Source organism: Heterocephalus glaber, unplaced genomic scaffold, assembly GCF_053883595.1.
Source record: "Heterocephalus glaber isolate CG9 unplaced genomic scaffold, H.glaber_assembly_v1.0 deba00001608, whole genome shotgun sequence".
Classification (NCBI taxonomy): Eukaryota; Metazoa; Chordata; class Mammalia; order Rodentia; family Bathyergidae; genus Heterocephalus; species Heterocephalus glaber.
In genome coordinates, this window is record NW_028258379.1 from 7,665,362 (window position 1) to 7,692,887 (window position 27,526).

Here is a 27,526-nt window from a genome sequence, read left to right on the forward strand (position 1 = left end):
AAGCATCATACCACAGTGATATATGTGCGCTCATGTTCATAGCCGCACAGTTTGCAATAGCTAAAACTTGGAAACAGCCCAAACGCCCATCAACTGGAGACTGGATAAAGAAAATGTGGGGTTTTTTTTAAAATGTAGTACTACTCAACCATAAAAAATGAGAAATTAGAGACATTTATAGCTAAGTGGATGCACATTGAGGTGATACTCTTAAGTGAAATAAATTGGACACACATGAATAAATTCCAAATAGTTTCTCTAGTGTGAGAAACTGAAAGTGTAAATATGGACTAAATGTATAATAGGTAATGTGAAATAGGAAGAAAAGGGGCAAAGGGGAAGGAAGTGGGAGGGTGAGAGGAAAAGATAGAAGGGAATGAGATTAATATGAGAAAATGGAAAAATAGGAACAAAATCTTTGTAAATAGGGAGGAATGGAGGGGTTGAAGGGAGGTCTGGGCAAGGCTGAAAAATAAGAACCAAGAGAGATTATGTAAAGGTGCAAATTTCCAATGATGAATGTCATTATGTTGTATACCTAAAATGTACCAATGATTAGAATGAATAATCGATAGTGCAAAATATGAAGAAAAGGTCCAAAGGGTTAGGGGTAGTGGGAGGGCCAGGGGAAAGAAAGAAGGGAAAGGAAAAATGATGAGAAATGAAAAAAATGGAAATAAAGTCTTTGTAAATAGGGAAGGGTGGAGGGCATGAAGGGAGGGCTAGGAATGGGGAAAAAATAAGAACCAAGATGCATTATGTAAAGGTACAATTCCCAATGAGAAATGTAATTGTGTTGTATACCTACAATGTACCAATAAGAGAATTTATTAAAAAAAAAATCTACTTGATCTGCAAAGAGGATAGCTTCTTCTGCTTTTTTGGGGTTCCTGTCACATGGAGTATTGTTTTCCACCCTTTAACTTTCAGTCTATGAGTTTCATTTTAAATTAAGTGTGTTTCTTGTATGCAGCATATTGTTGGATTTTGCTTCTTGACCCATTGTGCCAGTCTATTTCTTTTGATTGGTGAATTGAGACCATTAACATTTATGGTTATAACTGAAACATATTGACTCATCATTGTCATGACTTTTTCTTTTTGTTGGGTTCTCCCCCTTTACATTTAATTTCTTTTTGCGCCTGCTGGGTTCATTCTGCTTTGCTTCCTGGGTTTTGATCCTCATTGTCTTTTCCTAGGATATTGTGCAAAAGTTTTTGGAGTGCTGGTTTGGTATTCACAAATTTTCTAAGGTGCTCTTTGTCATAAAAATATCTCATTTCTCCATCAATTTTGAAAGATAGTTTTGCAGGGTACATCAATCTGGGTTGGAGGTTGTTTTCTTTTAGGGCTTTAATACGTCACTCCAAACTCTTCTTGCCTTGAGGGTTTGCGTTGAGAAGTCTGCTGTGATTCAGATGGGCTTTCTTTGTATGTAATTTATTTCTTTTCTCTAACTGCTTGTAGAACTTTGTTCTTCTGTTCAGTTTCTGGAATCTTAACAATTATATTCCTATGTGTAGATTTTTTTTTTTTATCAAGGCTAGTTGGAATCCCATATGATTCACTTATCTGTATGTCAAGTTCTTTTCCCCTGCTTGGGAAGTTTTCTGCCATTACTCATGTGAGCATTTTTTTATGTCATCTGCACTCTCTCCTGTTTCTTCATTGACTCCAGTCAGTCTTATGTTATTCTTCTGTGCATTGTCTAGCAGCTGCTGGATTAATTTCTTGTGGCCCCTTACAATTTTGAAGCAGTTTTTCTTTTCCTGGTCACTAATTGCAATCTTATCTTCTATATCTGAAATTCTGTCCTCACATTGGCTCATTCTGCTGTGTAGACTTTCAATGGAGTTTTTCATCTCTTGGAAATCTATTTGCATTTGTTTTATGGATTCCATTTGTTTCCTGTGTTGGGATTCCATCATGTTCCTGAGCTCTTCTCTAAATTTATTAATCATGTCTTATACTATGAGCACAATCTCTGCTGTTATCTTAGAAATTATTTCTGATTTCATTTTTTCCAGATCCTCTTTTGTTGACAGTTCAGGGGGTCCAGGTGGTTGAATATCAGAGTGTTCCATTTCATTTCCCTTTTGGGTTGCTGTAGGTGATCTGGAAGTCTGGTTTTGAGACTTGTTTCCCTGTCTTCTCATTTTGACCTGGCGTGGGGTAGGTGCTGTTGACATCCACGTGGCTCACCTCCTTTGAGCTGGGTTAGGTGGGACAGCGGCTCAGAAGCCCCTTCCTCTCGTCGGGGAGCGCAGGTCGGATGGTGGCCTGGAAGCCCCTACCTCTGGGCCGGGACAGGAGGATAGTCAGTGATCTGGAAGCCCCTTCCTCTGGGCCAGGAGTGGTGGCATGGCAGCTCAGAAGCCCCTTCCACTGGGCCGAGAGCAGTGAGACAGACAGAGGCTTGGAAGCCCCTTCCTCTAAGCCAGGAGTGGTGGGATGGTAGCTCAGAAGCCCCTTCCTCCAGGCTTGCAGTGGTGGGATGGGCACTGGCCCAGAAGCCCCTTCCTCTTGGCCGGGAGTGGTGGGACAGCAGCTTAGAAGCCCCTACCCCTGGGCTGGGAGTGGCAGGACGGATGGCGGCCCCAAAGCCCCTTCCTCTGGGCCAGGACCGGTGGGTGGGATGATGGCCCGGAAGCCCCTTCCTCTGGGCCGGGTGCAGCAGGACGGATGGTGGCCTGGAAGCTCCTTGCTCTGGGCCCTGAACGTTGGGACAGCAGCTCAGAAGCCCCTTCCCCTGGGCTTGGATTGGCGGGATGGACATTGACCTGGAAGCCCCTTCCTCTAAGCCAGGAGCAGTGGGATGTTGTCTCAGAAGCCTCTTCCTCTGTGCCGGGAGCGGCTGGATGGCTGAAATTTGGCATTTTAGACTTGTCTTGCTAAGATTTTCTTTTGATGTGAGCTAAACTCAACTCACAGTATTTTCATGGCCAGAAAACTACCAGTAGGTGATATATTATCATTCATTCTGTAGCAGAGTAGCAGTGGTGTGTTCACATGGAAATCACAGAGGAACAAGGAAAAAGTAGCTCACCTGTGAATGTTCTTTAAGTGCCTCTTGAAGTCACTGGGTTTATTAATAACACATTGGACAAGAGAAGTCACATGGCCAAATTCAGATCAGAACCTCAGTGGGAGAATAATACATGGGAGAAATAAAGGGGATTAATACACATAAACACTACCCTGCTCTATACTGTTCCACTTCTTATTGCATGCATGTATCACCTCCCAGCATAATGTGTAATTTCTTATTTATTATATATAAGGTGTGAGTAACCTTTCATGATCCTCCATTCTTTGTATGTATATGCTATGGCTTTCCTTACATTTGGTTGGGGAAATCTTCAAATGTTTGTTTTTGTCAAGTATATATGTGAAAGTACTTTGTGTATAATAAAATATTATTCACACTGATAAGATGTTAAGTATACATTCTTTTTTTTTTAAGTATACATTCTTATAGTGCATCTTTAGGAACTTAAACTATTGGAATATTAAATGTAATATTCAGTATTATAAGTTTCTACCATTGATTAGCTTCTCCACATAAGCAGAACATCAATAAATATAGTATGGAAAAGGTTTATATTGCTCATATTGTTTAGCAACCTTTTAACTTTTAGTAGTAGTGTTGCTTACTTGTTTTAAGACACTGTCTGTCTATCAATCAATTGATCTCAGTACTGGGATTGAACCCAGAGCCTTCACACAGAGCCACATTCCTCACCATTTTTTATTTTTTATTTTGAGACAGGGTCTTACTAAGTCAGTAAGTTGCACAGCCTGAGCTCAAACTTGAAATCCTCCTACTTTAGCCTCCCAGAATGTGGGGATTACAGGCATGTGAACCATGCCCAGCTGTGACACTCATATTCATTTGCCTCTTTTTCATGGCCTATGACAGCAGAATGTCAAACAAGAAAAAATTCTATCTGATGATTGTTAGTATATGTGCTAAGATTTTTTTTAAGTGAGGGCTGGACAGGAGTGTGAGAGAAATTATATATTTTATAAGCTGATTTCACCTCTAGAGCAACAGACTTCAAGTATGACTTGCTAATTTTGAAGGCAGAGTTTGGCTTCTCCAATTAAAACACTAGAGTTCAACACAGTGAGAGGTAGGAATTCTGTAAATGGTTTGTGTATTTTATAAGAAGTAGGAGAATATAGTGATTTATTTTTTATTAGTAGTATACATTTCTGATACATAATGATTACATATATCTTGGGGAACTGGTAGTTATCTATATTTCATCCTGATCATTTTTATTGCCCTCCCCCCAACCCTTCCCTCTCCCTGCTTTTTCATATCCCCTTCCCATCACCACAAAGTCTACTGCCTGTTTCTTACCATCTTTCTTTTTTCCTCTTTATATTATTCATATTTCTGGCTTCTTATATAAGAGAAACTATGATATTTAACCTTCTGTGTCTGATTTATTTCACTTAGCATTATGGTCTACAAGTGACTCCAATTTATACTTCTTTATGGCTGAATATTACTCTCTTGTATATATATGTGTTACCTGTTCTTTTTCCACTCATCTGATCATGGCCATATAGGTCATAATTTAACTACTGTAAATTGTGCTGCTATAAACATGTATATCCATGTATACTTACAATATGATGACTTTAACGCTTTCAGGAAGATACCCAGAAGAGGTATAGTATAGCTGGGTCAAATAGAATTTCTATGTTTAGTTTTGTGAGGAATCTCCATACTAATTTCTATAGTGGTTGTATTACTTTACATTTCCATCCACATTGTAGAAGGGTTGCTTTTTCCCTGCAGCCTTGCCAGCATTTGTCGTTTCTTGAGTCTTTGAAGATAGCCATTCTTTTTGGAGTAAGATAGAATCTGAGTTATTTTGATTTGTATTTCTGTAATGCCCAAAGATGTTGAACACTTTTTTATATACTTATTTACCGTATGTACTTCTTTTGAAAAGCTTCTATTCATTTCAGTTGCTCACTTTTTGATTGGGTCTTTTATTTGGGAGGATCTAAATTTTTTGAGTTCTTTATATATTCTAGATATTAGTCCTCTGACCAAAGAATAGCTGCAAAAAAAATGTTTTCCATTCTGTAGATTGTCTCTTCACCCTGTTGTTTTTTTCCTTTGCTGTGCAGAGCTTGGTAGTTTGATGTAATCCCATTTGTTCATTCTCATCCTACCTACCAAGTTGTCAGGTTACCTAACTGGGGAACAGACTGGTGCCAGGAATATTTTAAAGCCACTTCTTTGGGAACACAGTTGTCCCAAAAGCTACTGAACAGGAGGCAGTGTTTAATATGGAAACACTAAAGAAAATGCATTGACACACAAAGTGTGTATAATATTTGAGCACCCCACCACCTCTCCATTGCCACACATTCTAATAACAGCTTATATCTGATTTGCTAGTACATGACTATTTCCAAGTGTGGGATGAAAGAGCTTGAATATAAACTTTTTCCATTTCTCCTTATAGTCTCTGTTGTTAGAAAGATTGATATTTAGCATAAAAGAAAAGAAAGAACTTAGAGAAAAAATATGAAAGTAGAAGAAAATCAGTTTCAACATGATTTTATTAAAATATACAATGATATGCAAAAGAGCATACAAAACAGAAGTTAGGTTATTTTCTTTTGTTTTATTTTGTTTTTTCGTGATAGTTATTCTAGTCATGTTCTTCAAAAGAAAGTATGAGAAAAGACCACATACTTGCTTTTGGCTCAGAACAAACCCAAGTATTGAAGAAATGTCCTAGTTAGAGACCATTCTGAAAAGTGTTTGTTTGTCTCTTTTCTAAGCTCCAGACATTCAAAGAATTCTTTGTCAAAACATTAGCTGAATGCAAGTTAAAGGCACAGGGGTTTCAGAAACTAACATGACAAAGACATGTCTTTGCGAAAACAATGTGAAAAAATACTAAACAGATGATTTTAGTCCTCCACAATCAAAATAATAGCATCCCTCGGGAAGGAGGAGAACCTGATTTCCAAAGTTACCTCATAATATAAAAATGTGTGGTTTTCAACAACCATAAAAAAACTCACAAGGCATACAAAGGAGCAGGAATTTATAGTTCATTCAAAGGAACAAAACTAATTGACAGAAATAGTCCTAAGAAGCCCTGACTTAGACTTAAAGACTTTAAAACAGCTGTCTTAAAAATACTGAAAGAGGGCCGGGGATTTAGCTCAGTGGTTCCGCCACCTGCCTTGCAAGCACAAGGACCTGAATTCGATCCCCGGTACCAAAAAAAAAAAAAAATACTGAAAGAGATACAGGAAAACATAGACGAGGGTCTAAAAAAATCAGAGAAAAGATGTCTGAACAAAATGAGAATATCTGTAAAGAGATAGAAATTATGAAAATAAACCAAGTACAAACCCTTGAACTAAAAAACTAAAATACATGAAATAGAAAATTCACTGGAGAGGTTGAACATCAGGCAGAAAAAAGAATCAGCAAAATAAAAAATAAAAAATCTGAAGTTATTCAGTCTGAGAAACAGAGAAAGTATGAAGAAAACTGAACAGAGTCTAAGGTCCTATTAAATCTAAGAAGTACAGCCACATGTACATCGTGAAATTTTTAGGGGGGGAAATAAAGAGGCATAAAATATATTAGTAAAGATATAGTGACCAAAAATGTCTTAAATTTGTTGAAAGATATGGGTCTACACATCCAAGAAATCTACATATTCCAACAAGATAATGTCAAAGACATCCAGACTGAGGATGCAAAAGCAAAAGATCTTCAAAGCATCATGAAAATCATCATGACCTTAGACTGGACAGTGGTTTCTTAAACATGATAACAAGTCACTAGCCATAAGAGAGAAATAAAGTAAGAAGAGTTTTCTGAAGCTATGGTAAAAGTAAAGAAGTAAGAATCTAAAATGTATTACTACTCCTAACTGCTACGTACTAGTTTAATAAATTTGTGTCAGTAAAGAACAAAATATGTTGGTAAGGTATATAAAGTGGGGATAATGAAAGGAAACAGTGCCAGTAGTAACAGAAAAAAATAAATACATATACTATTAAATATTTATGTTTGCCTTCTTAGTGTTCCAATCTTTTATTCTAATATTACGTGCCAGTGCTTCATAAACTATGTAAAATATTTACAAATAAAAAGCACACAGCATGTAACAAATCTAATAAAGCTTATGATGGTTTTACATGAATCATTGAAAAGATTTACCCTCTAGGTTATATTTCTCTGTAGCAAGACTTTTCCATTGATATTTGATAAATACTAAAGGCCAACAGGAAAGTTTCATCATCCCTTTTTTTCTTAGATCTTATAACTTTTTAAATATCTAATAAAATACTAAACAAATCAACACATACTATATTAAATATTATTCCAAAAGGTTAACTGTAAAAGCACCATATTTTGACATTTATGTTGACTACACTGATCACAGCAGTCTGAAAATGCTTACCAAACTTCCTGATGGTAAATTGATTATCACCAGACTTACAAATTTCTTGTATTTGGCATTTCTGTAAAATGAGAATTCTTGCTATTCTCTCAGCTATAAGCAAATTTGGCTAATAGTTCTTAATAGCCATCCTAGATTTAGAAACCAAAGAAACCTGTTTTTTATCTTTAATGGAAAAGTGATATTAATGTAACTGGCACACACCAGTCAAATCAATCAATATGCCACACCTGAAGACTGTAGCAGTATGTATTATATATGAGTGTTGTTACTCATGTTTAACAACTTTGCAGATCAAACTTGGTAACCTAAAGAGATACATGGTTTTTTTCCTCCTGTTTTTGAAGCTTAGTTTTTATTGATTCATACTGAATACCTAATATTGGATTATTCTCAGTTTTGCAGGATTTTATTTCTATTTTGTTTTGATATACAACAAACTAATCCTAGAATTCTAAGAGGAATTTTGATGAAAGGCTGTTTCATTGTCTGTCTTCCATATCTTAGCTCTTCCCATTTTCTAGGCAGTAAATACACATCTGCTTGAACAAAACCTTGAATTGCTTTTCTTCTGTAGGGTAATTTCATAAGGATTCCTGCTAAAGACAACCTAAGACAGTATGTCTCATTTCCTTTTGTGTGATTTTAAAAATTCCTAAGTCTTTAATGGTTAATGCAATCTTTGAACAATCTTAATAAAAGAAATGAGCATATTTACTTTGAGTTAACTGTTTTTTATTATAAGATATTAAATAAAGGTCCATCTAAAGTTTAAAAATGAGGAAAATCATTACGAGGTTTCAGTCATATGTTTAACTCTCTTTTTAAATGACATACAGGATTGCTTAAGTCATGTTATGAAATATAACAACATTAGTACTATTATATTTCTTTGCACCTTACCACTCCTTACTTTCAAATTTCTGCATATAATTATTAGAAAGAAACTAATAGAACAATATCCAATCCTCAAATTCAAGCTTTGTTTCAAAACCATTAGAGGGATGTAGGAAGAATGATCAAAAGCCTAAACTGTGTAACATCTTATACAGAAAAATACAGGGAAACAAGAAACCAGAAACAATTTGTTGGAATACTGTGTTGCTCTTCCCCCTTGAAATTTTATTAATTGCCCAGTGCTAGAGTTTTGAAGAATTTAGCTCATGATTATGCCGATAGGGTTTCAGCTTAGTTCCCCAGTTCAGTGTACCTTGCTTCTGAACTGTCTTGATCACAGTCAGTCCCTTGTAGTATCTGTTTCCCAAAGCAGCTGCTTGTAAGACAAAAAAGATAAGGAATCTTTTTCAGCTTGCTGATAGTCTTAGAATTTCTACGATTTTGGTAATCTACCTTTATGACTTATTTGGGCTCCAGAGCAGCATGAGGAACCACAAAATGTTGCACTGTGCTTCTCAAACATCTTTTATCTCTGCCCTTGATCATCCAGCTTTTGAGATTTATGACATGAGACTAGATCTTTTTTTCTTTTTTAATTTATTTGGTCATTGCTGGTGGCAATTTTTTTGTTTGTTTGTTTTGCTTTTTATTCATTTTATTAGTTGTGGAGAGAAGGAAGAATTCTGCAATATACTTTTGTTCTATTGTATTAACCTTGAAACTCAAGGCAGTAAATTCTTTTTTTTTTTTTTTTTTTTGGTACCAGATACCAAACTTGGGACCTTGTACTTGCGAGGCAGGCACCAAAGGCAGTAAATTCTTCAAAGAATCATGTTCCACAAAGGAAAAAATTAATCAGTAGATGATGTTCTCAGCCTCAGTTTTTAAACAGATGCACAAAGGAATTTTTCATAAAGCCATTTTATGCAAAAATCTCAATGGCATCCTTCCTGGTAGAAGCAGCTAAATATTTAAAAATCTCAGCATGAAAGAGATCTTACAGGTATATAAACAAAACAGTAAGATAAATTACTTTCTAACCAAGCTAAGATAAATTACTACATTGAATAAGACAAGATACTAAGATAAATAATTAGCTAGGACCACATTTTTTTTTTAAAGCATGGTGGATAATCAGGAATGGTACATGATTAGAAAGTATATTTAGTCCCACTTAATGTGCATATATCACCTTGACCAATTTTTCTAAAAATGTAGTTTCTGATTCAGGAGACGTTGGATGTATCCTGAGATTCATTAATCCTAACAGCCTCCTGGATAATAGTAATGTTTTGATGTTGAGATCACACTTGTAGTAAAAAAGTTCTAGAAAACCATGAACTCAGAGTTCTGCTACTTGAGTGAGGACTTGAGAAAATGAATTGCGCCTTTTTAATTTTTGTGTTGCTGATTTCTAGTGAAGTAACAAATGTATTCCTTGAAATAATTTTCTTGTTAAGTATTAAGTATTGGAGTATTGGTATTCTGTCTATATCAGTGGTTGAGGAAGAATCCCTAAGTTTTGGAAATCAACTGAGGAATAGGGTGATATGATTATACTAGTTTGTTTTAAACTTCTAAAAGAGTTTTGTCCTGATAAAAATTTTCTATGCATCACAGCTACTTTGGACATCAAAACATTATTTCCCAAATATTCAAACAAATCCTATTTGAGCTCATAATATCAAATATTATTTAGGTGAAAGAAATCTATATAGTGTTAACAGTTATTCATCCTGGAAATAGGGAAACTTGAGTAATGATACACGATAATACAGATTTTAAGCTGTCTGTCATAACTGTGGGCCTATCCAGTTGACTTGTGAATTAACCTTCAAATAACTGTACTGATTGTCTCTTTAGAGACTAGTATTTTCTCAGTTGTTTGGCTGCATTTTAAAATTACAAGACTTTGAGAGTTGAAGTACTCTGGGTATGTGGCTGTAGCTCAGTGTACAGTGTAAGTTTAGCATATGGGTCCAATTCCCAGCACACACACAAACATAATTTTTTAGACTGTAATCCAGAAATGGGACGCCAGGTTTTGTTTTTCTTTTTTTGCTGCAACTGGGAAATTAAAATAGGACCTTTGCACTGAGCTACATCCCCATCTCTACTTTTTAAAAAAAAATTTTATTAGTACACTTTAGATACATTTTAGGTATACAATATAATGATATTCATCATTGGAAATCTGCACCTTTACATAATCGCTCTTGGTTCTTATTTTTTTTTCCCCATTCAACCCCTCCATCCCTCCCTATTTACAAAGACTTTGTTTCCATTTTTTCATTTTCTCATATTAATTCCATTCCCTTCTTTCCTTCCCCTACCCCTCCCACTTCCCCTTCCCCATTTTTTTCATTTTCTCATATTAATTCCATTCCCTTCTTTCCTTCCCCTACCCCTCCCACTTCCCCTTCCCCTTTGCCCCTTTTCTTCCTATTTCCTACATTATCTATTATGCCTTTTATCCTTATTTACACTTTCAGTTTCTTACACTAGAGAAACTATTCGGTATTTACACATGTGGGTCCTATTTATTTCACTTAAGAGCATCGCCTCAATGTACTTCCATTTAGCTATAAATGTCTCTAATTTCCCAGTTTTTATGGCTGAGTAGTACTCCATTTATTTTACAAAAATTGTTTTCTTTATCCAGTCTCCAGTTAATGGACAATTGGGCTGCTTCCAAGTTTTAGCTATTACAAATTGTGCTGCTATGAACATGGGTGCACATATATCACTGTGGTATAATTCTTTTAATTCTTTTGGGAAGATACCCAGCAGGGGAATACTGTGTCAAATGGGACTTCCAGTCCTAGTTCTTTGAGGTTGTTAGACTGATTCCTAGGTATTTCAGTTTTTTGGATGCTATTGTGAAAGGAATTGTTTGCCCTATTTCTCGCTCAGTGAGTCTGTTGTTCGTGTAGAGGAAAGCTATTGATTTTTGTGTGTTGACCTGGTATCCAGCCACTTTACTGAATTTGGTTATTAAGTCTAGAAGACTTTTGGTGGAGTTCTTGGGGTCTTCTACATAGAGAAAAATGTCATCTGCAAATAATGACAATTTGACTTCTTCATTTCCTATCTTTATTCCTTTTCTTTCTTTCACTTTTCTAACTGCTGTGGCTAATGTTTCCAAAACTGTATTGAACAGGAGTGATGATAGTGGACATCCTTGTCTTGTTCCTGATTTTAGTGTGAAGAGTTTCAATTTTTGACCATTTAGTATGATATTGACTGTTGGTTTTTCATAGATGGGTTTTATCAGATTGAGGTAGAGAACATCTGTTCCAATTTTTTGTAGGGTTTTAATCATAAATACATGTTGGATTTTGTTGAATGCTTTTTTGTGCATCTGTTGAGATGGTCATATGGATTTTTCCTTGGCTGTATTGATATATAGTGTATTACATTTATTAATTTGCTCATGTTGAGCCATCTCTGCATCCCTGGGATGAATCCCACTCAGGGTGTATGATCTCTGCATCCCTGGGATACATCCCACTCAGGATGTATGATCTTGGTCATCTTCTGCATTCTGTTTGCCAGTATCTTCGTAAGGATTTTTGCATCTATGTTCGTTAGTGAGATTGACCAATAGTTCTCTTTTTCAGTTGGGTTTTTCTGTGCTTTGAGGATCAAGGTGATGCTTGCTTCTAGGAATAATTTCGAGACTATTGCTTCCCTTTCAATTTCATTGAAGAGTTTAAACAGTAGTGGCAGCAGTTCCTCTCTAAATGTCTTGTAGAATTCGGCAGTGAGGCCATCAGGACCCGGGCTCTTCTTAGTTGGTAAGTTTTTAATTATGTTTTCAATTTCATTGATTGATATTGGATTCTTTAGAATTTTTCGGCCATCTTCGTTCAACTTTGGTAATTCATACATATCTAGGAATCTGTCCATTTCTTCTGTGTTTTCCATCTTATTGGCGTGTAGGTATTGATGATCCTCTGGATTTCTGCTGGGTCTGTTGTAATTTCATCTTTTCATTCCTAATTACATGGATTTGGGCCTTTCCTTTCCTTTTTCTGATAAGGATGGCTAAGGGTTTGTCAATTTTGTTGATTCTTTCAAAGAACCAACTCTTTGTTTCATTGATTTTTTTGTATCATTCTTTTAGTCTCTATTGCATTGATTTCTTCTCTGATCTTTATAATTTCCTCCCTTGTATGAGCTTTGTATTTGTCCTGTTCTTCTTTTTCTAGAAGCTTGAGGTTCAACATCAGGTTGTGTAATTGGGCTCACTCTATTTTCCTAATATGCGTATTCACTGCTATGAATTTCCCTCATAAGACTGCCTTCTTTGTGTCCCATAGATTCTGATATGTTGTATTGTCATTGTCATTTAATTGAAGGAACTGTCTGATTTCTTCTTTAATTTCCTCTGTGACCCATTGGTTATTCAGAAGTGTGTTTTTTAATTTCCATGTGTTTATGAAATTCTTGCAGTTTCTTTTGTTATTGATCTCCAATTTCATCGCACTATGGTCTGATAAAATACAGGGGATAACGTCAGTTCCTTTTCACTTACTTAAACATGTTCTATGAGTGAGTATGTGGCCTGTTTTGGAGAATGACCCATGTGCAGCTGAAAGGGATGTGTATTCTGATTTTTGTGGGGTGGAACACTATAAACATCTTTTAATTTCATTTGTTGAAGAGTTTGATTGAGTTCTCATATTTTGTGCTTATTTTTTTGTCTAGTTGATCTATCTATTTGTGACAGTGGGGTGTTGAGGTCCCCCACTCCAATTTTATTAGTGCTTATTTGATTTTTCATGTCTATTAGTATTTTTTTATATAATTGGGCACACTAGTGTTTGTTGCATATATATTTATGATTGTCATCTCTTCCTGTTGGATTTTTCCCTTTACAAGGATGTAGTGTCCTTCTTTGTCTCTCTTAATTAGTGTTGGTTTGAAATCCACTTGATCTGCAAAGAGGATAGCTACTCCTGCTTTTATTCGGGTTCCTGTCACATGGAGTATTGTTTTCCACCGTTTAACTTTCAGTTTATGAGTTTCTTTTTGAATTGTGTTTTCTTGTATGCAGCATATTGTTGGATCTTGCTTCTTGACCCATTCTGCCAGTCTATTTCTTTTGATTGGTGAATTGAGACCTTAACATTGATGTTTAGAACTGACATATATTGACTTATCATTGTTATGAGTTTTTCTTTTCGTTGATTTCTCCCCCTTTGCATTTAGTTTCTTGTCATGCCAGATGGATTCATTCTGCTGGGCTTCCTGGGGTTGTGATCCTTGTTGTCTTTTCCTAGGATATTGTCTAAAATTTTTTGTAGTGCTGATTTGGTATTCATGAAGTTCCTATGGTGCTCTTTGTCATGAAAGTATCTTATTTCTCCATCAATTTTGAAAGATAGTTTTGCAGGGTACATCAGTCTGGGTTTTCCTTTAGGGCTTGAAATAAGCTCTTCTTGCCTTGAGTGTTTGCGTTGAGAAGTCTGCTGTGATTCTGATGGGCTTTCCCTCATCTATACTTTTTTGAGACAAGGTCTCACATTAATCAAGCTAGGCTCAAAATTTATATTTCCTTCCTCAGCCTCCCCAAGTGCTGGAATTACAAGTTCATGCTGCCAGGCCTGTCCCAAGTATGTTTTAAGTCCCATAGATGTTTCCAGTTTTCAGCCATGGATGAGCACCATTACTTTACTATTAGCTTTGAAATCAGAGTCAATGTTTTATTTAATTTATAACTGTTAACACTTTTAATAAGTAGCTAACATATAGGATGGATTAATTTAATTGCTAATAGATGGAAAAAGTACGCAAATTGACATCTACTTTTGTACAAACTAGTTTTGTAATTTAGAGAAAATTAATTAATTAATTTGTACTTCAGTTGTCTCATGTATAAAATAAATAGGTAAATCTGGTAGCGTTCCTGTTAGTTCCTAAATTTTAACATCTATATTCTTAATCTAAAAATAAGTGTCAAAGTATACATTTAGCAAACAGTAAACCTTAAGAAATTATTCTTATCCCTTGCTTTTAAGAAGCCCATGTAAATTAACGATGAAAAGTATAAAGCTTTCTTAACCTCAAATTGAACATAAAATATTGAATTAATAACAGGCAAAATATAAGGAAATATAAATTCCAGATCTGGCAGACCTGGTTTGAACTGTAGCTCTTTTCCCTTTTAGTTTGTAAGCCGATGAGAAAGTTTTTTACCTTTCTGAGTCTGTTAATTTTTTTAAAAAGAATGATTCCACAATTCTGATTCTTTATATATAAAAGTAAAGTATCAATATTTAGCTGGAAGGATTGACATAATTATTAAATAATAAGATCATAATTATCACAGTCATCAACTTTTTAAACTTGAATATATTTGTATGATTGAAAAGAACTTAAAATATGCCGTATAAGTCCATAGTAACAATTACTTATAAACTCTTTATGATATTTCTTTTGTTTCATTTCCTTTCAGTAATTTGATGCTTATATGTCACTTTGCATATTTAATAAAATGCGTACCCCAAACTGCAGTGCCTTTCAATTGAGAAATTTTTCCATGAATTGTTTTTCAAATTTTTCTTGCTTATTACTGAAAAGAATCTGTGTTTCTTCATTACAAAGTTTATGAGGACTTGAATGTTCTGAGCAAGCAAACAAGTCCTTCTGTTTGTGACAATACTATTGTTTTCTTTCAGGAAACTCTGATAGATTGGTGTGATGAAAAGGAACTTAATTTGATATTAACAACTGGAGGAACAGGGTTTGCACCACGAGATGTCACTCCAGAGGTGAGATAGTATATGCCTTTCTCATATTCAAGGAAGAAACTAATGTTATTATCAATCCTTTTTACTATATTATACTTTTAAAATTTTTCTAGGCAAAACCAGTGACTTGTGGTTATAAGAATATAAAAATTTGGCTGTGGAAGAATTATTATAAAAATATTTATTAATTTTGGGCCTAAACTAGAAGTGATAGACTATGAGGAAGAGTTGGCTTTTTCAAGTTAATCCATTTGTTTGGTCATCTTCACTATCAGCTGAACTTCAGGCACATTAACTTGACTGTTAGCCTGGGATCTGGTCGATGTGTTTTTCACTGCAATTCAAAATTGGATCTGACTTCCTTTACTTGAGGTACCCTCATCATTTACCTCACAGTACAATAGGATAACTGCAACAGAATATTAGTACCACTTTTATTATACTATTAATGATAAATGAATTCTTTTCCATAATTTTTAATGTGAACTACATATAATTGTGTAATTTAATAAACCAAAAGGTAGAATTATTATTAGACTTCTTGCCACATAAAGTGCCTTCAACCATTGTACAGGAAGAAAACGTAGAAATGAAAAGTAAGTAGTGTTCCCTAATACATGAGGAACAGATCTGTATTTTCTTTTTAAGTAAGCCATAACTTCAGGTGTCACTTTGTAATCATTTTGAAACTTGTATTACCAGGGGAAACTTATATTACCAGTATATTAATGCTATTTACTTCATTCCAAAAGAATACTTGTTGGCTCAATTTCAACTTAGTATTAACTGTGTTCTGTTTTCAAATCAGTACACTATTTCAACAACCTGATTAACAGCAAGATACTTTTTTTCTGCATTCATTAAATAGTACTGTCCTTTTGTTTGTACAGTGGTTTTGAAACTTTAGCTTGCAGCAGTACCAGTTGTTAGAACACAGAATGCTAAACTCCCATACAGTTTCTGCCTCAGCACATTTGCAGTGGATCCCAGAATCATATTTCTCACCCAGTGGGCGGTACAGATAGTTATGATTAGAGCAGTACTTCTAAACTTTGAGAACCACTGCTCTAGTATATCAAAATACAATTTTCTAAAACAAGGATAAAATATTTACTATTCTTTGTAAATATACATTTTATATTATTATCATTAGGGTTATAAATAAGAGATTTGCTTTTAAAGCAATCAGAGTTGCACTGGGAGATGATTTATAAACAAAAAGGCCATCTTTATATAATTTATATAGTTTCTGGGTCATAATGGGAAATGGTTCTTTGGACAATATTTATATTTCTTTTATACTGTAGAATAACTCAAAAGTAAAACTGGAAAAGAAGTCTTCTGCAGAGATGTATTTGTGTTTTGTTTTGTTTTTTGTTTTATTCGGAAGGAAACTGACTCTAGATGTAAACGCATCTAGATATTTGGAATTTGGATGTTATAGTAAGTGAACGACCTTCATTCAGTTTATTTAACTCTAGTTTTTATATAATGGTTTGATATTTTCATAGTTATTTTTATATCAGCAAAGTAGAAAAAAATTTTACCATAGATTTCATTCATAAACGACAGCATTATTTTCAACCACAGGAAAATAATTGACATTACAGAGTATCTTGTATCTTGTATCTTGTGAGTTTCAAGTTAATTCCAAAGTGCTAAGCTAAAAATTTAAATCTTTGAATTCTGGCTCTGCTACCAATTAACAAAATGACGATAGACCATTTTTACTCACATTAATGATTAGAAATGTATGGAAAATTTTCTTACACCAACCATTCAACCATTTCTCCAACTTCTCCAGACACCAAATGCCCTTCACTACATTTCAGTTGAATTCTGACATTACCTACCTAGAGTTAGGTCAGAATCCACAGGCATAAATGCTATGTTCACTTCTGATTCCAGTCCAAGTGTTGAGTCTACAGGTTACCCACACTTCTTTCTCTTACAAAGTCAGTAAGTTTCCCACAACTCCCCACCATCAGATTTGATAATTAGGCTAGAATAGCTCTGAAAACTCTAGGACATATTTTACCTTACTACCAGTTTATTATCAGGATACACCAAAGAACAGCCAAATGGAAGCCAAGTGGATGTGAAGGCCAAGGTGTGGGAGGGAGGATTTGTGAAGTCTCTATGCCCCTTTCAGATGTGTTCGCCCATTAGTGAGCTCTGTGAATCTTACTGTTCAAGACTTTCCTATAGAGCTCAGTCTCCAGCCTTACTCCTTCAGTGAATGCGCTAAAAGTTTCCACCCTGACTCCACTTGGTGTTTTTGATAATATGCACTATCCTGAGGCTATCTAGAAGTCTCTTTTGATTTTAAGGTATTTGTCAAAGATGATAAAAGTTAGTCTTGTCACTCAGGAAATCCCAAGGATTTAAGGAATTCTGTGTCAAAAACCACATATATATTGGTGTTATACTATAATAGATTTGTCATTTAACCACTCTGTGCCTTAGTTTCCTTAAAAGAATGGAAATAAAAGTACCTACCTACCAAGATGATTGTGAGCACTCAACAGTAACTATTCCTGGCATTTTAGAATTAACTTATACGGATTATTTTTTTATTAGTTGCTATGTAAATACCAAGTGGACAAATACAGTCTTACATACTGCTTCTGCAGTTTCTATGAAATCTTTACAATCTTGTTTAATTATTTTCTTAATTTTCATTAAGCTTCATAGTTGATCTTTTCCATCTCTGTATAAATCAGATATCTTGAATTTTTGTCTTCTAGTATGTTTTTTTCCTACTGTTAGTTGGCAAGTATATGTCCATAATCTTGTATATTTTATTATATCAGAAATTGAGTAGGCTTCTTTTCTTAAAAGTTTTTCAATTACTTGAAAAAAATAGAGATGCTCTTGTAGAATCTCTTGTAGATACTCTTATATGGCTATAGTAGCTCCATGGCTGAAGTTATTTTGTGAATTTTAAAAATTCAAAATGTGCATAAATTTGTCTTTTATGTCTGTTTTTAAAAGAGGCAATTTATTTGTGAATAACTTTATCTTTAATAGGTTTACTTTTCATGTTTTACATATATAAGCACACATGATATGAATATCTATGGTAAAAAAATCTATAAAACTGTTAAGCCTTTTCAAAATAAATAAATATAAAAGCAGTAAGGGCCACCAAAAATAATTTTTACTTAGTTCACATTTACTTTTTTTAGTACCGGGGATCGAACTCGGGTCTTTGTGCTTGCGCAGCAGGCAGCGAAACCACTGAGCTAAATCCCCGGCCCCCAATTCCGTTTTACACTTAGTAATTTGTCTTTTTTTTTTTTTTTTTTTTGGTACCAGGGATCAAACTCAGGACCTTGCTCTTGTAAGGCAGGTGCGGTGCCACTGAGCTAAATCCCGGCCCTACACTTAGTAATTTGTGATTCTTATAGTATTGAAAATATAATACTGGCATGTCATATAGGAAATGAGAAATATAATTATGGACCTGAACTGCATAGTATTTTTCTTTAATTTGTCTGTCTTTGGCAGTTATACCTAAAGGAAAGGAAACTGCTTCAAGACACATTTACCTGTGTACAATTTAGGATTGCAACATTTGTAACACGTCCAGAAGTTCTTGATAGAAAACACAATTATGAACTACACAAATGTAAAACTTATCCCTTACATTACTAACATTTAATAGTCAGTAATTGTCAATAATTTGTTTGATCTGCAAACAGAAGAAAACAATCATTTGTGGAATGTTTGTATTTGGGGGGTAATAAATAAAGTGAATGAAATAAACCAACTTAAAATTATTGTCAATGATATGAATTCCACAAAATGAAGTTTGATCAACTTAGATTTCTACTGAGATATAGTAAAAAGGAAAATGAATTAGCAGGTTTAGTAAACTTTAATAAAGTTTATTTTGTTTATATATGTTACAGGAATAATCTTATCGGAAATGATTTATCTAAATTATGAACATATTTCTGTTTTTAGATTTTATGTCACAGAATGTGATTCAGCCATCTTACAGTTGCATGCCTACTAACCTTTTTCTTTTCTCCATAAGATGCTATCCAGACTTATGTATACTAATATAATCCATATTCTTCAACTTTTTAGGCATTTATTTTGTTATAAAAATGTCTATTTTTAGAAATATATTTGTCTGATCTGATAAAGTTTGGCCAATTTATTTATCTATTTATTTATTTTTAAATAACTTTATTTTCAAATACAGACACATACAGAAATTAAAACCATTCAAAGAAGAACAATCCAAGGAAAAAAAACTACAATAACATTCAAACACAGTAGAACTGTATTTTGGCCAATTTATTGGCACTAGTGAACTCCAAGTCATTATAAAATTCTTACAGCACTGAAGAATTTACTACTGTGCTAATGATCTCATGTTTTTTATTAAAAGCAGTGTGTGTTCAAAAGAATCTTATTATTCTTTAAATATACAAGTTTAATTATAAATATATAATTCTGAAAGACATTAAGATTAAGAAGCATACAAATAATTATTTAAAAATACTTGATAATATTTTATAGTAAATTAGAAAATATTAAGCTGTTTAAAATTTGTAAGTTAAAATTGTTTTTAGTACTTTTACAGTACTAGACTATGTCAGAATTGTGGGTTAGATATTATTAAATGATTCTTATATCTAGTTTATTATGGAAGAAACACAGCATCTGTTAAAATGACCAATACTGATAGGGGAGAATACGCAGAACCTGGTACAAAGGAAACATGAATTTCCAAGAAAAACTGAATTCCTGAAGGCATGTTCTGTTCATTGCCTACTTTAGATTTCTTTGGAATAGATTACTAACTAAACTTTTTAAAAATATTTTCCACTTAGGTAATTAGAAATTTTTTTCATGAAAATGTACTATCCAATACAAATAAAAGAGAAAGCTATTTATAAACTTGTTTTAAAACCAATTTTTTGAAATTCATGTTTTTCATAGTTTTAGGTATGTATATTGTAAGTCAGGTATTATTTTCTTTAGTCATTAATCATTTTTCTTTTTTCTAAAGTTTAAAAACCAGGAATAGTGTATAAGTCCTGGGAAGAAAACAAAATTTGTTATTCTTGTCAAAATTGGTGAGAACTTAACGTTTAACAACTTCACCTAAAAGTTAATATCAGACATCTTAACAATTAGGAAAACTCTCTTACATTATAACAAATGCACAGGAAATTACTGTGTTTCATAATCTGTTTCTGAAAAAAATTTGATCGCTAACATAAATCATTTAAACAGCATAGTTATTTTTAAACTGTACACAGTAGTCTCTAGAAAACATTGGCAAAGTGTTATGTACTAATACTCTAGAATATTTATACTAGAATAGACTCAATATTCTTTCATAGTTCCAGAACTGTTTAGAATGAAATAAAATACTTATGTATAATAAAACAAAATAATTGTAATAAACTATTATTTGAGTATACTAAACCTTATTTGTCATAAATAGGATAATTCAACAATAGGAAATTGCTTGCAAAGCTGAATACTAGAAAGCCATATACTTTATATATTTATACTAAATTGAATAAAATACACTTCTATCTATGATCACATTTTATGGTTATATTTTATGTCATTTCAAGCTCTTCTTATAACTTTTATGAAGTAATTCTATACATAAGAGATATAATATATTCCTATGTGATACCTTTGTCCAAACACTTTGGAATAAATTATGGTGTAGTGGAAAAGCTTACACTATCAAATCAAGCAGACCTGAATTCAAATACCACCTCTACTTCTATGAAATTTAAGGCAGATTAACATGCTCAGACCTCAGTTCTGTCATCTGCTAAATTCATTAATGCCTTTCTCTCAAAATTGTCATTTATGATAATTGAGATGATAATAGCCAATAATAAAAACTGTTACATCTTTCTGAAGCTTTTTAAAGCATATTTTAAATTACTTAGTTTTTCAGAACAATCATATGAGGCAGCTACTATTGTTATGTCTACTTTAAAGATGGAAATACTGAGACAAATGTAATAGACTTGCCCAAAATCATCCAAATTATTAAATTACAATAATGCATGTAAAACGATGTAATATAGCAGTTGTCATCTTTGTAGATATTAAATAAGTGTTCATTTTTATCTTTTTCCTGCTTCATTTTATTAATAATAATACCCTGTGACTTCTAATTAGATATTGTAGCCACAAATATTTCTACTAACCATTGTACTTCTGCAAGCTATTATTAACTATAGAAATAACTGATGGATATGTCTATAAAATAAAGATGTCAGGCAACATTTCCCTGCTGCTGCTTTCAAGGCATAAGGTAAAGAAATAAGAATTTCTGGAATCTGAATCATATGTGGATTATTAGTACACTCAGATCCACTCCTGATGGTTTCCCTCTAAAAGTTTCCGGATGAAGTTCGTTAGGAACATATCCTTCCTCGCCAAACCTGTTCATTTTGGTTTAGATCTCTAATTCCCTTTTGTTTTAAATTTTTAGAATTTGGCTTTAAAAAGGTCCAATTTGTGAAAGGATAGTTTTTTAAATAATATTCCTCTTTTAAAATTTAATTTTTTAACAGATACATATAAGCATACAATTATATATATTTATGGGGTCCATGTATTGTTTCAATAGATTATATAAGATTTAAGTAAGCTTGAAAAGTAATATTTCTTTTTTATATCTGGTATTTATAATTATTTTTGCACTACTCATTGAAAAGCAGTGCTATTTCAGAGCACAAGCATGCTTAACAACTTTTCAGTTTACTAAGAACATCATTCATTGGCTTTCTTCACCTTAACAAATATTTATGAAGCAAGTTGGGAGTCGTTGGGCTCAGTGCTAAAGTACATGTTGCCCTAAAATGATCACACGAGAAATTGAGACAGTAGTACTAGAAATGTTCTACCAAGTTAGCCCCAAAGATTTCTTTAAACAGAAATATTAAGAGGCAATGAATATCAGTGAAATTTTTGTAAAAGTATAATTTAAACAAGTTGATTACTAGGACTAGGGTTCAGGTTAGGAGAGAGAAATGAGGAAGAGGGAAAATAAATGAGCAAGATACACAGAAATATAAACTTATGATCTTCCTGACTACATTAAAGGATTCACCTTTACATAGAAGGATGAATAAACTAGATCTTTGTTATTTTATTCCTTTCTAAGGACAGCTAGAGTGGTATGTATATCAAGATGAGAAACAGAATTGTTATTATTCAGAGATTCCTTAGAAACCCAAACCCATATGACCATTATCAGCCAGCCATCAAGACTCTCTTTAAAATACTCTTTTTAAATAAACAACTTTTCAAATGGATATAAACACATTCCCCAGCAAGACTAACTTCTTTCATTTTGAAGATTGTTTTTATGTCCTGGTATTTAAATGGGGGGTGGGGAATAGCTTAGCTTGCACAAGGCCCTAGGTTTTAAACCCAGCACTGGGGGGAAAGAAGTCCTGCACAAATTTTAAACTGCTGGGGACCACCAAGTTTTGTTGATTTATTTTTTTTAAACTTTTAAATCAGTACCTTTCTCAGAATCAAGATAATCAAGAAATACTTTATCATAGACTTTTAAAAATTTAGTTTATTAGTTCATTTTAGGTATACAATATGATGACATTCATCATTGGGAATGTGTACCTTTACATGATATATCTTGGTTCTTATTTTTTCCCCCTTCCCCTCCCCTCCTTCAGCCCCCTCCACTTCTCCCTATTACAGAGACTTTTTTTCTGTTTTTTCCTTTTCTCATATTTATTCCTTTCCCTTCTTTCCTTTCCCCTACCCCTCCCACTTCCTCTTCCCCCTTGGACCTTTCCTCCTATTTCACATTATGCATTATACATTTTGATCCTTATTTACACTTTGTTTTGTGCCATGTCTCCAGTTAGCTTAACATTTTATATAAAATTGTAAATTTTACAGTAATAGAAAGGTCACAGGTGCTCCCTTCGGCAGCACATATACTAAAATTGGAACGATACAGAGAAGATTATCATGGCCCCTGTGCAAGGATGACATGCAAATTTGTGAAGTGTTCCATATTTTTAAAATAACACACATACTTTTGAAGTGTATTTTATCTTTATATAGTTTATTTGCAAGAGTATTTTCCTAATAACTTCACAGTATGAATGTGCATCTTTAAAAAAAAACAAACAAATGATGGTGTGACATTTTGACATCCATAAAGACAAATGTAGATATTTTTCTAAAAAACTGTGAGGGACTGATAGCTTGGTCAGTGTATATTGTAGTTTATAAACATGAAATCTTACAAGGTTTCAGTTTGACAGAAGTGTGATACATGTAACTTGTGCCATGGACTAAAAGGTCACTTTACCCCAGCTTAAAGTGAGTTACAATAGCAGCTAGATGGTGATTGTATTGTGTTCCTTTAAGCAAAAAGGAAAAACTTAATATTCTAAATATCTTTAGCCCAAATTGAGCATTTTTCAAAAAAACAGATTCTGCTGTTTTTCATATATGAAGTTGACACTACTGATTTGTCAATACCAAATGTTGGTTAAAGTTCAAGTATTTAATTATTTATTTATTTATTATCTTGTTGCATCAAAAGATGATTGCGTTCTAACTTTTGTTACCTACCAAATTTGAGATGTGTATGTACTGTTATTTACATTGTTCTACAAAAGAGGTTAATGTAGTGACCTTGCTCACTCAAACCACAGAAATAAATGGCTTTCAATGGAAAAGAAAAAAGAAAAAAGAAAGGTCACAGTATTTCATAACTTGGGGAGCCAAAGACCATCATGTTCAAAGCCCTACTATATCTTTTTTGTTGTTGTTAATCATGCTGAGTCTTTGCTTGAATATCTCAACAACTGCTTCCATCTCAGAGTTCATTGCTTGAACAGTTCTAATAGTTTGAAAGTTCAGCCATCAAACCTGTCACCTCCTAAGTTCTGGCTCTTTTAAGTTCACTAGCCCTTTCTCTGCCTTTGGCAATACACAAAACAAGGTTAATTCCTCTTTTACATTATAGTACTTAAAGTATTATATTTTCCCTTTAAGTCCACTTATTCTTATTTTTGCATTAATTTTTTTCCACTAGCCTCAGACTTTCATGGGACCCATATTCTTTACTTCATTCATACATTTAAAAGAAAAACTTTATATATACATATAATGGTACCAGTGGAAAAATAAGTCTTTATTTCATCCCTACTCTGTACCAGAACATGCTTTCAGCTTTTATGGTACCTTGTGGGAAAAAGAAATCATACTTTGTTTAAACATACAAATATTTATAAATACAAATTATGTTAAGTTCTCTTTATGATTAGAATTCTAACTGGAAAAATAATGTTGCCTATATAACCATTTATAAATATATATATGTTAATATATATGTTAAAAGAACAGACTGTGTTCAAATCTCAGATCTACCTCTTACGAGTGTGTGATGTGTAGTTTCTGTACTTCTGCTTTTTTATGTATAAAGTAAAAACAGTAGGAGCACTTACCTGGTAGGATAATTATGTTACGTTAATTAATGTAACTCAGATCTTATAGTAGTTCTTTTTTGTTATTATAATAAAATGCTTGAAATTTGGTAACTTATAAAGAGATGAATTTTGGTTAGCTCACAGTTTTAGAGACTGAAAGTTCAAGATCAGGTGATTTCATTGGCTCAGATTCTGTTGAGTGTCTATTATGACTATCATGGTGGGAGTTTACAAAACAGGAAAATAATTCAATCATCAGGCTCAGGCTGTTTTAACAACTCACTGTTGGGAGAACTCAAGAGTCAGGAGAGAGCTGCTTTAATCCCTTCGGAGGGCAGCTAATCCAATAACAATTTAAGGGCTTTCCAATATGTACCCCATTTCTTAGAAGCTCACATCATTTCCTAGTATCTCAACACCAAGGTCTAAGCTTCGAACTCCTAAACCATAGTAGGCTCTAAAAGCAATTTTTGTTACATAAATATTTGCCGGTTTTGTTTTGTTTTGAGACAGAGTTTCCCTGTGTTACTCAAGCTGGCCTAAAATTCTCAGACTGAAGCAATCCTTCTGCCTCAGCCTCCCAAGTAACTGAACCTGCAGGCACATGCCACCATACTTGACTTACTTTTGTTATTATATGAAATATTAATAAAAAGAGCTTTAGCCTAAAAATAAGTGAATAAAGATTGAATAAATACTGAAAAAATTCTGTGGAAAAATATCAAACTGGATAGGACCAGGAGTACATAATAATATAGTCGTGGTGAAGTAAAAAAAAGCATTAGAGAAGACATGCTAAGTGCTTATTTTATCTTGAATTTATAGAGTGATAAATACCTGAGATCATCTTTCCAGTGAACCCTTACAAGCCTACTGTCATAAAATTCACAGAGGCTAGCGTACCAGAATATTTTGGTCTTGCAAATATAAATGTTACAGTGAAGATTTCCTTTTCTCATTACTGACTGAAATCAAGCATGTAAATTTACCTCTTTATATATTAGATATTCATCCATAAAATGGATGTATTGTTGCTTTTTACAAAAAATAAGGTGACAACAAATGTGTTTCTATGTATGAACTCAGAATAATATATGAAGGGTAACATACTTATAACTTCATGTTGTTGTCTGCCATAAAAGGAAACTGATATGGAGTTTGAAAGAGAACTCAAATGACCAAACAAAGTAATTTAGAATGATTCTAATAATTTTACTAATTTTTTTTCGGTACCGGGGATCAAACTCGGGTCCTTGCACTTGCAGGGCAGGCAGCGGAACCACTGAGCTAAATCCCCGGCCCAATTTTACTAATATTATCTCCTTATGTTGGAAGTTGGAAGAAGCATGGCTACTATTAAAGAATGGACACAAAATGTCCAGTGGAAAAAGTAATCATTTTACATAGTCATTAATGACACAGAGATGAGAATTTCCAGGAAGGATCCAGGTTTCTTCAAAAGATGCTTAGAAGAGAGAAAGAGTAGGCCTCTTTGATATTAATTGTGAAGATGACCAGTTGAAAGTAAAAAATTACAGAAGAAGCAGTTAATAATGCTGGAAAGACTAATTGATATAAGAAGTAAAGAATGCTTGTCTACAAAGAATAAATATAGCATTACAGTGATAGGGGCAGTGAGATAATTTAAATGCCTTTCCCTCAGCTTTTTTACCTCTTTCTGTACGTTTGACTGCAGCAAGGAATATAATATCCTTGAATGTATTGCTCTTCAGAATGAGATTTTATGAAAGGAAAAATAGTTCAGTTTTTAATAAGTGATTTTGAAAAGAATTTTAGAAATTTTTTAAATACTTTCGTGCAAAACATAGGTATATGAACCACTGAGAAAAAACTGTTAATTTTGTATAAATGTAATAGAGTCTTATAATGTGTCTCTTGCTTGCAGTGACTCAGGACTGTGTTGTATAGGCAGCAATATTATACTGTCACATTAGTACTAACCTTATTAATAAGGTTCAAAAAGCGACTCACATCATGCAAATTTCTGGGGTAAAACAGGGTATGTAGAAGTTTATATACAATTATGTGACTCTTAGATATGAGTTCTATTTGTAAGCTATATTTATTTACTTTTTAATTCCCTCCTTTTTTTTTCTCTTTTGCCATTTTCAAGACTCACCAATACTGAACTCTGTGCCTTAAAATAGGACTGTCCTATGGATATATAGTGGGTATCACTATCAGGAATAAATATTTAGAGGAATGAGAGTATCAGTTTTACATAGTATTGAAACCAAATTCTCGTATAAATGTACCTTCCCTCAGAGGTATACCAATGACAACAGTGGCAACAGTATTAACGATAAGCTGTAGTCTATCTTTACTCATTAAACCGTAGTTATGAATTCTTGCTTATATATGTAAAATACTTAAGGACACAAGTTAACAAACTTATTTTTAAAGGACCATTTATAAATATATTAGGCTTTATGGTTCATATGGTCTCTGTCAGAACTCTGCCAAACCTGTAGCACGAAAGCAACCATAAATGATGTACATGAATAAGCCTGGCTTTGATCCAGTAAAACTTTAATGTGGACACTAAAATTATATATAATTTTCATATGATAAAATGTTATTCTTTTTATTTGTTTAAATCATTTTAAAAGGTAAAGATCATTCTCGATTGCAGACCATACAAAAAACCAGCAGTAGTGAGGATTTGGCCCATGGGCTATTTGCCGATCCTTATTTTACATTTTATCCTATCATGCACTAGCATCTATTCTGTTAATCCAAAAGCCTTTGAGCTTTCAGAAGAATGTTCTGAAATTTGAGATCATTAAAGGAGAAATCCCATAAGAAATTAATGCTTCTTAGACTCAAAGATGTTGAGATATAGCCATGAACAAAGAAGTCCAAAGTCCCTACCTTTGGGGATTTACATTTTAATGAGGGAACCCAAGCATCAGAAAACAAGTAAAATATG

General features: G+C 33.5%; 1 protein-coding gene and 1 non-coding gene across 35 annotated transcripts in view; both read left to right on the forward strand.

Annotated features, from left to right (window-relative positions):
* Positions 1–27,526, forward strand: part of Gphn (gephyrin) — a 589,435-nt gene that overhangs the window by 214,692 nt on the left and 347,217 nt on the right. For all 34 annotated transcript variants that reach the window (XM_087195039.1, XM_087195042.1, XM_021247567.2 and 31 more), the window contains one exon: positions 15,038–15,130. In XM_087195039.1, the coding sequence (XP_087051165.1) occupies positions 15,038–15,130 (93 nt within the window). The remainder of the gene's footprint in view (positions 1–15,037; positions 15,131–27,526) is intronic.
* LOC147822745 (U6 spliceosomal RNA) lies at positions 23,050–23,156 on the forward strand. The gene has a single exon (XR_015445245.1). It is a non-coding gene; the product is annotated as a U6 spliceosomal RNA (small nuclear RNA).